This window comes from Triticum dicoccoides, chromosome 5A (genome assembly GCF_002162155.2).
Source record: "Triticum dicoccoides isolate Atlit2015 ecotype Zavitan chromosome 5A, WEW_v2.0, whole genome shotgun sequence".
Classification (NCBI taxonomy): domain Eukaryota; kingdom Viridiplantae; phylum Streptophyta; class Magnoliopsida; order Poales; family Poaceae; genus Triticum; species Triticum dicoccoides.
Window position 1 is genome coordinate 580,909,321 of NC_041388.1, and position 14,162 is coordinate 580,923,482.

The 14,162-nt window shown below is 47.5% G+C and overlaps 1 protein-coding gene across 1 annotated transcript; it reads left to right on the forward strand.

Annotated features, from left to right (window-relative positions):
• Positions 1-2,299: 2,299 nt before the first annotated feature.
• Positions 2,300-5,191, forward strand: LOC119303033 (histone-binding protein MSI1 homolog). The gene is made up of 5 exons (XM_037580113.1): positions 2,300-2,643; positions 3,579-3,731; positions 4,339-4,463; positions 4,588-4,683; positions 4,761-5,191. Exons 1-5 carry the CDS (start codon positions 2,371-2,373, stop codon positions 4,987-4,989), a joined length of 876 nt encoding a protein of 291 aa, XP_037436010.1. The 5' UTR covers positions 2,300-2,370; the 3' UTR covers positions 4,990-5,191.
• Positions 5,192-14,162: the final 8,971 nt, after the last annotated feature.

The following is a 14,162-nucleotide window of genomic DNA, read 5'->3' on the forward strand; positions in this document are numbered from 1 at the left end:
AAATCCCCTCCAGCCTTGGGCTTTGATCATACTTCTCAAATTTGCCGAGCCCAGATATGATTCTCAACCAACCAGTAAAACCTTGATCTCCTCCACACCATAACCCCCACCAACCCCCCTAGATCCAAACCCTAGAATCCCAATCCCCTACTTCAACACGCAGGATGGATGAGAGAAAGGACAGGAGAAGTCCGTGGGAATAGAGGAGGAGCAAGAGTTCTTTGAGGAGGAATTTCATGCAGAGGAGGTACAGCTTCATGAGGATGAGTATATGAAGAATAAACAGATCATGGAGGAATTCGTGATTTCAAAGCGTAATGCGATGCGCCACTTCTATGTGATCTCATCATCACACATGTGTTAGAGTGGCTGTCGCTCACTGTGCAGTGGCTCCCTAGATACTGTCTGTATGTCCAAAAAGTGTTGTTTGGCACACGCGCACCCGTAGGCAATCCCAATTACTTCACAATTGCCCATGGTCCATCTACCTCCTGAGGATGCCATGGCCAAATCGGACGATGACGATAGTCAGATTCATTCAGGATCCAACAAGTTAATAGTCTTCTCTTGTACTCCCTCCGTCCCAAAATTCTTGTCTTAGATTTGTCTAGATAGGGATGTATCTAATACTAAAACGTGACTTGATACATCTGTATTTAGACAAATCTAAGACAATAATTTTGGGACGGAGGGAGTACTTGCTTATGATGTTATCTATGAACTAATGGAGTTTATAGTTTGTGGCCGATTCACTGGTTTGAGTTACGGTTCCCTTTGCTGATTCTTTGGTAACAGTTTTCTGGTTGGTTGTGGTACTGATTTGAGATACCGTGAGAAGTTCTGGGCGATTTGTTTTATTGTGGCCCATCAGGCATTGCATGCCCAGTAGTGATTTGAGATGAATTGTTCTGTCAGATTAGGGATCTGATCACATCTAGATTTTAGATTTTTTTTTTATATTTGAGAACTTGTTTGGGTACTTTATCAGGTTGGGTGATTTTGGTGAAGAGTAGTGGGCTCCTGTGAGGACTACTGCACTTCTGTACGAGTCTTATACTCTTATCGTTGGTAACCTATGCATACTGAGTTAGTTATTGTCTGAAATTCTTTGCCCATGGCCATTTCAGCTGTTTCTAATGAGATTGAAGGTATTTGGGTGAATCTATAAGTTACAGAACCAGCAGTTTGGTGGATCATGCAGATGTGTAGATCATAATAGGAACTATTGCTCTATTATGATTAGCCTGCAATTTGTTCTTGCAATTGTATTCTGTTTATTCAAAACTGAATACTTTCTGTGATTTAGGATGTGAGAAATCTCTGTTCGTATCTTGAGTTGAATCATTTATGATTCTCCTGCAAAAAAAGGAGAATCATTTATGATTTTCTTTCATTGCTTGTGTGCCATTGAGAAAACTTGGGATGTCTGATGATATCTTTAATGTCTGCTTAGCATTTTCACTTGTTCATGTAGAATTTTCTTGTTTTCCATGAATCTCTCATTTCTGTTGACATACCTGGATAACAGTTGACCTACTGTCTGTTTTATGTTTGATCCATTTGTTGAATATATATGGGATTTGGTTAATTGCTTTGATCTATTGTGTTAGACTGTTAATTTAACTTCTTTTCATTGAGGTACCCTAGTAGATTAACGCCATTTCTGTAATTATATTATGTACCTTAGCCCAGTCATGGAGCTCAAAATTGCTAGATGCATGTTTTTGTGATTGAGATGTTTGTGCTTTCTTGTCACACGTCTGTTACTTTAACTCCATCTCTTGCTTACTAGTATGAGTCCTCAATTCATGCTGCCATGTAAAAGGTCGCAACCAATTGATTTTGAATCATTCTAACAGTAGTGTTGCTTTTGGACCCATATAATAATAGCATCATTCTGTGATATAGATGGAAGTTGGAATATAAATCCTTCTGTTGAATTCAGGTGTCATTTTCACACATACCAATGTTTGGATGTGCCTTTGAGTTGTTGTCTATTTGATTAACAAAGCAGTAGTTATTGATTGTACCTGGAATGTAAAGTAATGTGACAGTCAAACTCATTAGACAAATATATAGTATTGATGATTTGCAAGGTTGACCAGGCCTTCAAATATGTCAAGACACATGGCTTGCACTTATGCCATTGTTAGAAAAAATAGATAACCTGGGGTATACTTGTATGCCTCTAGAAGAGTTGTTTTGGTGAAGAAACTTTTAGTGCATATAGATAATATGCCATGTACCCTTGTTATTTATTTGGATTTTGATGGTGCCAAAAATCACATTTGTGGGGCATTTTTTTCTGTCTTGTAGGTGCAAATAGTTCAACAGATAAATCATGATGGAGAAGTCAATCGAGCTCGATATATGCCCCAAAATTCATTTATTATTGCTACCAAGACAGTCAGTGCAGAAGTGTATGTCTTTGATTATAGCAAGCACCCATCAAAGCCTCCACTAGATGGTGCGTGCAATCCTGATTTACGGCTGAAGGGACACAACTCTGAAGGATATGGCCTGTCTTGGAGTATCTTTAAAGAGGGTCATTTGCTGAGTGGATCGGATGATGCTCAAATCTGCTTATGGGACATCACAGCAAATGGTAAAAATAAAACTCTCGACGCATACCAGATTTTTAAGGTATGGCTCATGATCCTTTTTCCATTTGAGCGCATTAACACATAGAGCTTTGTTTGTACCATTGGTTAAAGCTTTCCTCATGACATGCCATTCTGATAGCATTTTTCTCTGAATGTGTTTGTGTGCTAGTCATATCTGGTATTCATCCTTGGAGAAATAATATACATAATATATTCCTGATGTTTTTTTGTGAAGATTATGGTATACATGAGGAAAAAGTCTATCTGCAGCCTAATTATGACACTTCTTAATTGACACCCTCCTAGTTGAAACCATTCACATTAGATCTAACAGCAGCTTTCATGGGTAATTTTGGGTGATGCACCGTCCATGTCAGCAGGTTTTGCTGTGTTATCCTGAAGAATAGAATTATAGTCTGTATTTCACACTCAGACATGGCAGCTCTGGCAGTGCTATTAATCTAAGACTGTCAATTCCATCCTTTTGGTTCTCTAGCTGTTGGTGCCTCATGGCATGGCTCATAGTCAGTTAAGCATCGTAAGCGAGAACAATTATACTGTTTAATGCTCCGTGTGTTGAATATGTGAACAAGTGAGATTACTGATCTGGTATCTGTGCCGATTTTGTTTTGAAGCTGAGGTCAATTCTTGCTTGAACTTCTGCTTTGCAGAATGCAGGGCCATAAAAAAAATCAGTGCTACACAGTAACAATACTCAACTTCACCTTTTAGGAAAATAACGGGGTCTGATTTTCTTCCCGACCAAGCTGCCAATGAAAAAAGAACTCTTAGCACCATGTGTATTTTCAGTCAATTGACATTGTCCCCAGTACATTGGACCAATAACTTTCCTAGTTGTACTATAGCAAAAACATGGAAGTTTCACTTGTATGATTATTCAACTGATATTTTTCATGTGACCAGCACATCTGTTAGTGGCTTAACACGATATTTTTTTGGTTCTGTTCTGTTTAGTTTCATGATGGCGTCGTTGAAGATGTTGCTTGGCATTTGAGGCATGAATACTTATTCGGCTCAGTTGGTGATGATCATCATCTCCTAATTTGGGATATGCGTACTCCTGCACCTACCAAGCCTGTACAGTCTGTGGTGGCACACCAGGGTGAGGTAGGTTTCTTTGGGAGCCTCAAGTCTCTACTTACTATTGGTTTAATACTATACTATTAGCATTATGGGACTCTAAGAATACAATGTCATGGTTAGATATCTTGTTAATCTGTTTATTGGTTCTTACCCCTGAAGCTGACGCAGCCATGGTGGTTCAGGATACAAAACAGAGTAGCATATTTGTATAACGATAACATATGGGGTGTTAACAATATTCATTGTTCTAGAATCCCTCTCTTCAAGTATTTGTTGTAAACAAATTAGCCGAGGACATCCTAAATTATCTCATTTTGAATGCTGTAGTGATCGGAGGAAAAATACAATCTATTTATCCAGCTGCACGAACTGTTTCACTTGAAAACCTCAATTGCTGTATCCAGAAAAGAAAGATGGCATCTGGTAGCAATTTTATGAATACTCATATAGTCGGGTCACTCTAATAGTTTCTACTCGTGCATGATTTCTTTTCAGAGGCTGTTATCACTGGGCACACCTTGCTTTCCCTATATTATTCTTCTGGAAGAACCAATTGCCTTTGTTTCTGTTGTTTGTATGAGGAAATATGTTCTTACACTTTCCACTTTGTTTCCTTATGTCACATTTATAGGTGAATTGCCTGGCTTTCAATCCTTTCAATGAATGGGTTGTTGCAACTGGTTCAACCGACAAGACTGTCAAATTATTTGATCTTCGGAAGATTGATACTTCGCTGCACACTTTTGACTGTCACAAGTATGCTTCAGTTTTACCATCACTTTTCTGTTCGAAGTTCCATCCATCCTATTTTTAGCTTAGAAGGAAATGAGTATATGTTTGTTATTATTGATCTTGAATCTGAATTTGATTGTGTGATCAGAGAGGAAGTATTTCAAGTTGGATGGAGCCCAAAGAATGAAACTATACTTGCATCTTGTTGTCTGGGAAGGAGGCTGATGGTTTGGGATCTAAGCAGGTAAACAGCCGTCCAGCTTTCAGATTTTTTTCATTAATTCACTTCCCTCTTGATGTGAATGATGTTTGTGTTGACAGAATTGATCAGGAGCAAACACCAGAGGACGCGGAGGACGGCCCTCCTGAGCTCTTGTTCATTCATGGAGGCCACACAAGCAAAATCTCAGACTTCTCCTGGAACCCGTGTGAGGACTGGGTGCTTGCAAGCGTTGCTGAAGACAACATCCTTCAGATATGGCAGATGGCGGAGAACATCTACCATGACGAGGATGATCTTCCGAGTGATGAGCCGGCAAAGGCTTCATGAGACCCCTAATGGTAGGACACCAGAATGGAGGCAAGATAATACCTTAGCTTTGTCGATTTTAGGTAACCTTCTGTGATTGAACATGTTGTTTTGGTTGGATTTGTATGTGCGTTGTACTCGGCACTTCCAGCATAGTACATACCAATTAGACTACCTGTCGTTGTAGTTGATGCATTTACCTGTTTCGCCATATCGTGAGTCCTGGGGATTATACCGTTAGATGTCTACGTTAGTAAGTTGGGCAAGGGCAAGGCTGCAAAGATATCTTTTTTGAAAATGTTTTTTGAATTGCAGATTTCCTTTTTGTTGCAAAACAGGTCAGGGTAATTCAAGATGTTGTTTTGACGACGGGGGTCTAGTGTTACTTTCAGAACAATGTTTGCATAACGCATCCGCATTGAGTCGTTGTGTAGAGATGCAGGTCCAACACGTTGATGTTTGTTCATGGATTGGTACTCTGAAACTATTATGAGGGCAGGGTGTGCCCAAGCGTGCACATTTTCCTTTTGCCTTGTGACCTCACCAGCACAACCATTATCATCAGGGGCGGTGGCACAGTGCATTCGTTGACGCTCCAACCAGAATATCTGTTGAGGAAGCCGTTCAATGCACAGCGCACTCGTTGACATTGGCTGGCCGCATACGTGTCTCGTACCCGTCTTCTCATTCTCAACGACAGTTGTGGATACATCTCATATCATCAAGCTCCCTATACCGTCGTACGGAGTAGCAGTATAGCAGATATCGTCATCATCATCAATCCAATTGGTGGGCGCTCTAGGAGATACGTAATACTCCCCCCGTCCCGTCCATAAAGGTTGAGACACTTAATTTTTGGACGGAGAGAGTATCATCTACTAGTATAACTAAACTGGGGCATATCGCGTGGTAAGCGTGATAAGCAATTCCAAACTATCAACTAAACTGGGGCATCTCTGTCGTGCTTCTCTTTCTACCCTAGATGGATATATATATGAGGTGAGATACTTTCTGTACCTATCATGGAGCAAGGACATTCCACTACGGTGTGGTTACTGGTAACCAAATTACTACAATTCATTTTACCAGCATTTTAATCCAAATCTGAATATTCGTGCAGTGTGTATCATCCGTGTTTGGTGCATTCTCCATTCGCTTTTCGTTACAGAGTTCTCGCGATAAACACAGTTTACTGAATATTTGTCAATACGAAGTTGCCACACACCGGCGGAAATAAGAAGAAAGAACAAACATGCCTTACAGATACCGATTGTGCGAAGGAGCGTAAATTGAGAAGATTGTGGACACGTTAGGCATGGGTAAAGTATACTCTTCTTGGCCGGCCGGTTTAGCTTTCCTGGCGGCGCCGGCTGGGCGCTTTATGTAGCATGGGTGACAATGCCAGTTGGACAAAGAGCTGGCTTTATCTTAGCTTAACGTTTAAAATTCAGTTGCACGTGTGCGCCGTCTGTCTATTGTTGTTTCTTTTGCGTGCGTGTGGACGTGTTGACGGCCCGAGGAAAGCTCGGAGGAAGGAACGGAGCAACCACCGCACCGGCGATATATCCGATTCCGGGGAGAGATCTCCATGTCCGAGCGGCGCCTAGCAGCTTCAACCACTCCCGGGTTTGTTAATTCGTTCGCAATAGCATTAATTTAAAGCCAGCTGCATGTGCATGCACCCGAGTTTCAGCACAAAGAAAAGGAGCCCACTGTCGCCATCTCTGTCTTCAGTTGCTCAAGCCGGCCGGCCGATCGATCAGACCAGGAAAAAAGAGCTTGCTTGGACTATCGTTCGTAGGTGGCCTAGCTAGCTAGCTAGCTAGGTCGCCGTGACAAGAATATCTAAACGTGATTATTTGTTTCGACTAGCCCTTGCTGATTAGTGGGTAGTCACTACCGGAATCGCATCCTATGCCAACGGCCAGGGCCGTCGGCATAGCCTTGAATGGCCGTCGGGACAGGCCTATTGCCGACGGCCCCCGTCGGCATAGGGCCGTTGGCAACATATCCGTCGGCGTAGCCAGGAAGGCCGTCGGCATAGAAAGGTCGTCGGCATAGGACCTATCCCGACGGTGTCCGTACATCTATGCCGACGGCCCTGGCCATCGGCAACGTTATCGTCTAATGGCGGGCGCCGTCAAGTGTTGACCAACGCGTGCTCGACACGTGGCAAACTAAGCCGACGGCTAGGCCGTTGGCATAGACGTCGGCATAGTTTCAAACTAAGCCGACGGCTAGGCCGTCGGCATAGACGTGCCACGTGGCGAGCAGGCGTCACCCCTGGGGCGGGTCTATGTTGACGGCCTAGCTGTCGGCTTAGTTTGAAACTATGCCGACGATCTAGCCGTCGGCATAGACCTGCCACGTGGCAGCCACTGGAAGCTCCTGGAGCAGGCCTATGTCGACGGCCTAGCCGTCGGCTTAGTTTGAAACTATGCCGACGGCTAGGCCGTCGGCATAGACCTGCCACGTGGCAGCCACTGGGAGCTCACGGCAGCTCTATGCCGACGGCCTAGCCGTCGGCATAGTTTCTGTCTGTTTTTTTTTCTTTTTTCTGTTTTGTTTCAGCTCAATTCATTTGAATATATACAGCATCACACAACAAATATATGCAGCACATAACAGCTGGCCCAGTAGCATCACACAACAAATTCATCATCACACATCATAAGAAGCATCGCAAAGCATAAACATATAAGTATCATCACCACCAAGACCGCCACAATGTGACCCAAAGGCTTAAGCGCCAGGACATCGAGCACCACAGAGGTCGTCACCGCCAAGACCGCCGAAGCCCAGGTCGTCACTGCTAGCGGCAGCGCTACCGCCAGGACCGCCTCCACCTCCGCCTCCGCCTCCGTGGATCGGAGTGGTCGGGCTCCGTGTCTCCGGAGTGCTGCGAAGACCACCGCTAACGGTAGATCCACCTGTTCCCTGGATGTTGAAAAGACATATGCACGGGATATATGACTGTGTTGAAAGGCATGACATGCTTTGGGTGAATAGATTAGGGATGAACTAACCGGAGAGGGGCCAGCGTTCTGTGCCACAAACTCCTCAAAGCTCATCAGCATTGGTTGTGCTGGAGGGCATTGTGCTGGAGGGAACTGAGGACACCTGCCGGCCGCCTTATCCTGAAAAGCCTGCTGCATCTGGCTATCCCTCTACACTTGGTGTTCATAAAGCCTCTGATGCCACGCCATGGTCTCCTGGCGTGTGTACTCCAGGTAGGCCTACGGTATGACATGATGGAACTCATAAAACTACTAAATGATGAAAATGAAGTGAGCAATGAAGATAAGAGGGAGAATACTTACAGATTGTTGCTCCTGAAAGAGGGACTGTGTACTGGTCATTGGCTGGCTCGTGCGCTGGCTCGGGCTCGGGTCGATCCGACGAAGCTGTGTGTAGGAGATACTAGGAGTGATCACAGCATCGAGACCCGCCTCCCGACCGTGCTCCTTGGGCCCCATCCTCACCACCGCCATGTCGTCCAGAGGCGCCGCAATGGGGTCAGGTGTGTTAGGATGTAACTTCATATACGCTTCGGAGTAGGCCTTCTTCCTCCCTGCGATCTTCTTGCCGTAGTACTTGGGCTCGCCAGGCTTGGGGTCCTTCCGCGTATGGGCGATCTCCCACGCCTACATGTGTGAGAGCGGCCGCTTCAGTTTCTCCTCCTGCACCACCAAACAGAGGTTAGTCATACATAAGAAAGTGATGGTAAATAGAAGAAGAAGAATGTTTAATGGGGTTAGTCATACATTAACTGCCTTGTGGAGATAGTGGTTTCGGTTTCCCTGAGCATGTACTCCCTCCGTCCCTCGGTTAGCCTTATTTTTGGTTCTCATAGCCGCCCAGGCTCCAGCCTCATCACACCAAAGATCCACCAATGCCGCCCAGAACTCGTCTTTTCCATAACACCAATTTGGACACACCTACATAATAAAAGCATAATGGCATGTAGGTGTGTCCAAATTGGTGTTATGGAAGCATAAAGCATAAAGCATAATGTACCACAAGGTAATGAAAGCATAATATATGAAAGCATAATGAAAAATCTTTTATACTTACCGCCAAGAACTCGGGCCTCTCCAAGGTAATGCCCATCCTCCGCGCTTCTTCCTTGGTCATCTTCACACCAAGATAGTCGTGGTAGTATGTGGAGATGGCCACATAGCGCACCTCGTACTGCATCTGGTGGGCCTTCTTCTTGCATTGGAGCAGCACGATCTGGTCCGCTCTAGCCCTGTGCTCCGGAAGAACTCGATAGAATTTCTACAATCATGCATGAAACAAGAATGAAAGAAGCCATGAGTTAAATCATTTTCATGAAACTAGAATGGACTTGTTCTTCTGAAGAGAACTCACCCAGAAAGTAGTGATCACGGCCTTGGCATGGGTCTCATGGTCCGCATGGCGGGCCGCTTCCCAGTGGTCCCAGCTCGTGGCCAAAACCCGACGAGCCGGCTGCCTGACTGGATCCGGGCAGTACAACCCCGGCCAGTATAACTTCAGCAAGACGGTGATGAGGCCGTTGGGAATACGGACCCCTTTAGAATATATCCAGTTGCTGCAAAAGAATGAACTATTAGCATGTGACAAGCAAAATAAATAACAACCGGAATAAGCATGTGACAAGCAAAATAATGAACCACTTACTCTTTTCCCGTGGGCTCAATGAGCCACTTCTGCTCCTCAGTAGCCGGAACCTGCTTTGGTAGCTTTGCGTTACCACGCAGCCATCCCTTCTTGTCAACCCCCTTCCCGTCACCACCATCATCCCCGCCACCACCCTCCTCCTCGCCTGCCTCCCCCTCCCCAACCTCCTCCCCAACCTCCTCCTCCTCTTCCTCCTCCTCCTCGCCTGCCTCCTCCTCCACCACCTCCTCCTCCTCCACCACCACCTCCTCCTCCTCCTCCTCCCTAGAGTGTACCTCACTAGAGGAGGGTACCTCACTAGAGGAGGGCCTCGAAGACAACACCCCTAAGTCGGTGAGGGTGCACTCTTTCTGGCCGCGACCCCCTGTAGTGGCTCTCCCCCCAGCACCTCGTCCTCTAGAGGCTCTCCCCCCGCCCCCTCCTCCTCTAGGGGCACCTCTCCCTCGACCTCCCTATGAGGAGTCATCGTCAAGTAGCCGAGGGGGAGGATTACGTGCTCGACCACTCCGACTAGGCAGGCCGACGACCTTGCGTAGGAAACCCACGCTGTCGGCCTTCCCCTTGCCCATGTTCCAAGAACCTGCATTGAAAAGAGAAAAAGCAATTAGTAAATTAATGAAATGAAGGAAAAGGCATGATAATAAACACATTAATAAAAATGCATAAAAAGGCATATTCCTAAACTATAGAAAAAAAATACTTGAAACGTATATCTGCTAGAACCCATATGAATCATCACTGTTGTAACCTCTTTCTCGGTCCGTCTCATCATCACTATCAATCATATCATCTTCGTTGTCCGACGTAGGTGGAGGCTCTTCCTCGTCGTCAGCGTCTTCGTTTAACTTTTCTAGCATAAGTATGTCATTTTCATTGACAATGGTCTCACCATCATTTCGTGCATCGTCGACGTTTGGGTCCACATCATCATCACCCAATGGTCTAGCGTCATCGTTTCTAACCACATCATCATCATCATCAGGTTGCTCTTGATAGAACACTCCCTCGTATGTCATGGGGTTAATGTTGTAGTAATCGTCTTCATTCGGGTCTGGTAGCTTACCATGTGGCGACACCTTGAACACAACTTCCCAACCCTTTAGATACACTTTCTGGCATGGGTAAGGCAGATAATATACTTGTGTAGCTTGGGTAGCCGCAATGAAGAGATCGGCTCCGGCATAGACGGTTGATGGTTTAACTTCGACCAAATCAATGGAAGGCGTATGTTTTACCCCCTCCCGCGGATCGAACCATCGGCATTTGAACACAGGCAGACTTAGGGTCTCACGCCCCTGGCGGAATTTAACCTCGTATATATTTTGTACCCTTCCGTAGTAGTCTACTGAATTTTGACCGGGGGTGTACACTCCAGTATTTATAGTTTTGGGATCGGGGCGGTTGTTTTGGTGCTCCTCTGTATGGAAGCGATACCCATTCACATCATACTTTTTACATGTCATGACGGCAGGGTCAAAACCCATGGAAACCCATCTCAATTCATCATCCGTAGATATGTTCGGATCTTTTCCTTACAAGTATAATGGAAATTGTTGCGTGCATTAGTTCGATTAACTAATAAATGTTGAAGTAGGTATTTAATAGGGAAGTGTGGAAAATTACTTTCTCCATGAACCAAGCAACAAAACTTTTACGTCCAGGGTTTCCATGACGGAGAAGAGTAAGTGCCTCCGCCTCAGTAGGAGGATTCACTCCCGTCCATTCCTCTTGAACGAAATCACTAAAAAAAGATAAGCGATGTTAGACCGGGACTAAGTGAACATGAAACATGATGATGTAGAAGACATAAAGGAATGGTGTAGTGGTATTACCTCATCCACACTTCCTCAACTTCCTTGATGTTGTGCAAGATATAGAACATGAGGTCCTCCCACTCTTGCCGTGTCATCGCCGTCCGTGAGGGGGGGCCACGCACCGGAGACGCGTCCCGCCTCTTCGGACATGCCACCACACCACCCCGCATGTATGAGGGCCCGGTGCGACGCTCCGGTGGCATTGCTACCCCCCCAGTGCCCCCGTCCCACCTAACCCTGTAGCGTTTGACCACGGGATCTAGCCCTTTGACTTTGCACGAACGGGCTTTGACCAGTGGACCTCCCCACCCGGTTGTGTTAGGTCAGCCCATAGGAACACTTTGGAGCAACATCCGGTCCAGACCCACAGCAAGATCCCCTCCGTGTAGACCCCACGCGTCTGTTTCCCCCCTCCAGGTGCCGGCGGCGGCGCCATCCGTGAGGGGGGGCACACCCCGGACACGCATGCTGGGCGTTTGCAACCGCCACAACACTTCCATACTTGTGAGAGGCCGCCTACGCAAGATTTGGCGGCATGCTAGCCCCCGGAGGCCGCCGGCCACAGCCGTAGACGCGCGAAGGGCAATCCGCGTAGAGGGAATTTTTCGGATACTTCTCCATCACCAAAAATTATAAAAAAATACCATCGTTCCTATAGCACATGTGCCCACGTCGTGCAAAAAAACTCATGATTTTATCGCGCTTCGAGTATTTAGTAATATTGACGCCGCATCTTTACCGCAGAACGTCTACTACCGTCTCATCGCCGTCCGTGAGGGGGGGCCACGCATCGGAGACGCGTCCCGCCTCTTCGGACATGCCACCACACCACCCCGCATGTATGAGGGCCCGGTGCGACGCTCCGGTGGCATTGCTACCCCCCAGTGCCCCCGTCCCGCCTAACCCTATAGCGTTTGACCACGGGATCTAACACTTTGACTTTGCACGGACGGGTTTTGACCAGTGGACCTCCCCACCCGGTTGTGTTAGGTCAGCCCATAGGAACACTTTGGAGCAACATCCGGGCCAGATGTTGCCCTGGGCCTATTGTTTGTTTCGACTAGCCCTTGTTGATTAGTGGGTAGTGGCAACCAATCATGTGGATGGATCATCATAATAATCCAATTAAGTACTTTGCTAATGAACAGTACGTACGTGGTTGTGATACTGCGGCGATCGGCTATTAGTTTATCTAGCGTTCAGATTTCTGATCTACGAGCATCAACTTGGCAAAAACTCAATCATGTAATGGCAATAATGGGCGTCGCTATTTGTACAAGTTGCCATAAATATTACTCTAGTAGGAGTACTATTATTTTTGCATCAGTGGACTAATCGACGCCCGGGGCGCATGTCTCAGCCACTGGCGGCGGGTGATGCTGCGACGTGCGCCACATCGTCCCTTCCTTTCCAAGCCGGTGACGCCCCCCTCTCCATGTATTTTAAGGTTCCGCCCCGGAAATCGACTGACGAGTTGTAAATCCAGGCCAAAACCTCGAAAGTATAGATAGCAAGCAAGAGATATATGCTCCCGAGAGCTTTGCGGTTTGATCCTAGCTCCAGTTTGAAACGTATGTGTTCACTAAGATGTCGCTCTTTTTTTTTTTTTTTGCGCGTGTGTATGGGAGAAGGCGGATTGCGAATGCCAACGATATGTTTGTAGCTAGCAGATAGCTACGTTTGGCAAAGCTTGGCATACCTTAGTACGGCTTCGTCGTGCGTTTGTACGTACGTACGTACGTACTCTGTACATGCGCCTGTGTAAGGTCCCGGGCCGGGGCCCGGAGAAGACTGCTTACACGGTTGGTCAGTGGTAACGTCGAGCCGCTCGCGTCGGCAAGTACGCTGTCGCCGGCCGACGCATTAACGAAGCCAGCCAGCCAGCCAGCCCCGCCAGCCCCGCCAGATCGATCGTAGGGTAGATCTGCAGGCGCTGCGTTTCAACACCCCGCATTACCTAGACCGAATCTACCACCACTTCCACTTGCCCCGGTCTCTCCTCCTGACTGATCGAATCCAAGTGAAAGCCAGCAGCAAGTACCACATGAACACCAGCACGTGCCACACGAATCTACCACGTACTACCTGTCTACTACCACCAGTACTGAACTACTGCCGACAGCTGGACGGATCCACTTCGCTCTCAACTCTCGAGTCTGACCGTACGGCACGTACTTCGCACCTGCACAGTGGCTTTACGCCCCCACACGTGTGAAAAAATAAATGAAACCACGTCGACGGGACAAACGGCGGTGGCGCTCCCAGATCCAGCGCCGACGCTCTGCCGCCATTTACTGTGCCGCCCTGTACCACCGTACTTGCTCCGCTCTCAGCTAGTAGCTCTCTGTCTGACGCGCGGGCCCCGTCCGACGTGGCCAGATCCCAGTGGCACTCGCCGGATCGCCCCGGGTCAGCCGCTGTCTCGCCCTCCCTGGCCAGCCCAGCCCCGATCCCGTCGGTGACCGGGCCCGCCGGACAGCCGCAGGGCGGGCCGGTCCACGCGCCGCGCGCGGTGTCCGCGGGGAAGCTTCCCGCCCGCCTCGTGCCGCGCCGGGATCGCGGCCGACGGACAGCGACGGACGCGTCCTGCACTCCACGCGCTCGCATCCCCGCCGTCCATCGCGGGACTGACGGCCGCGGCGCGTCCGTACCAGGCTGTCGGGCGCGGCTTCATTAAGCGTGCGCGCGCTTCCCTCGCTCGCGCGCCATGTACTGCTA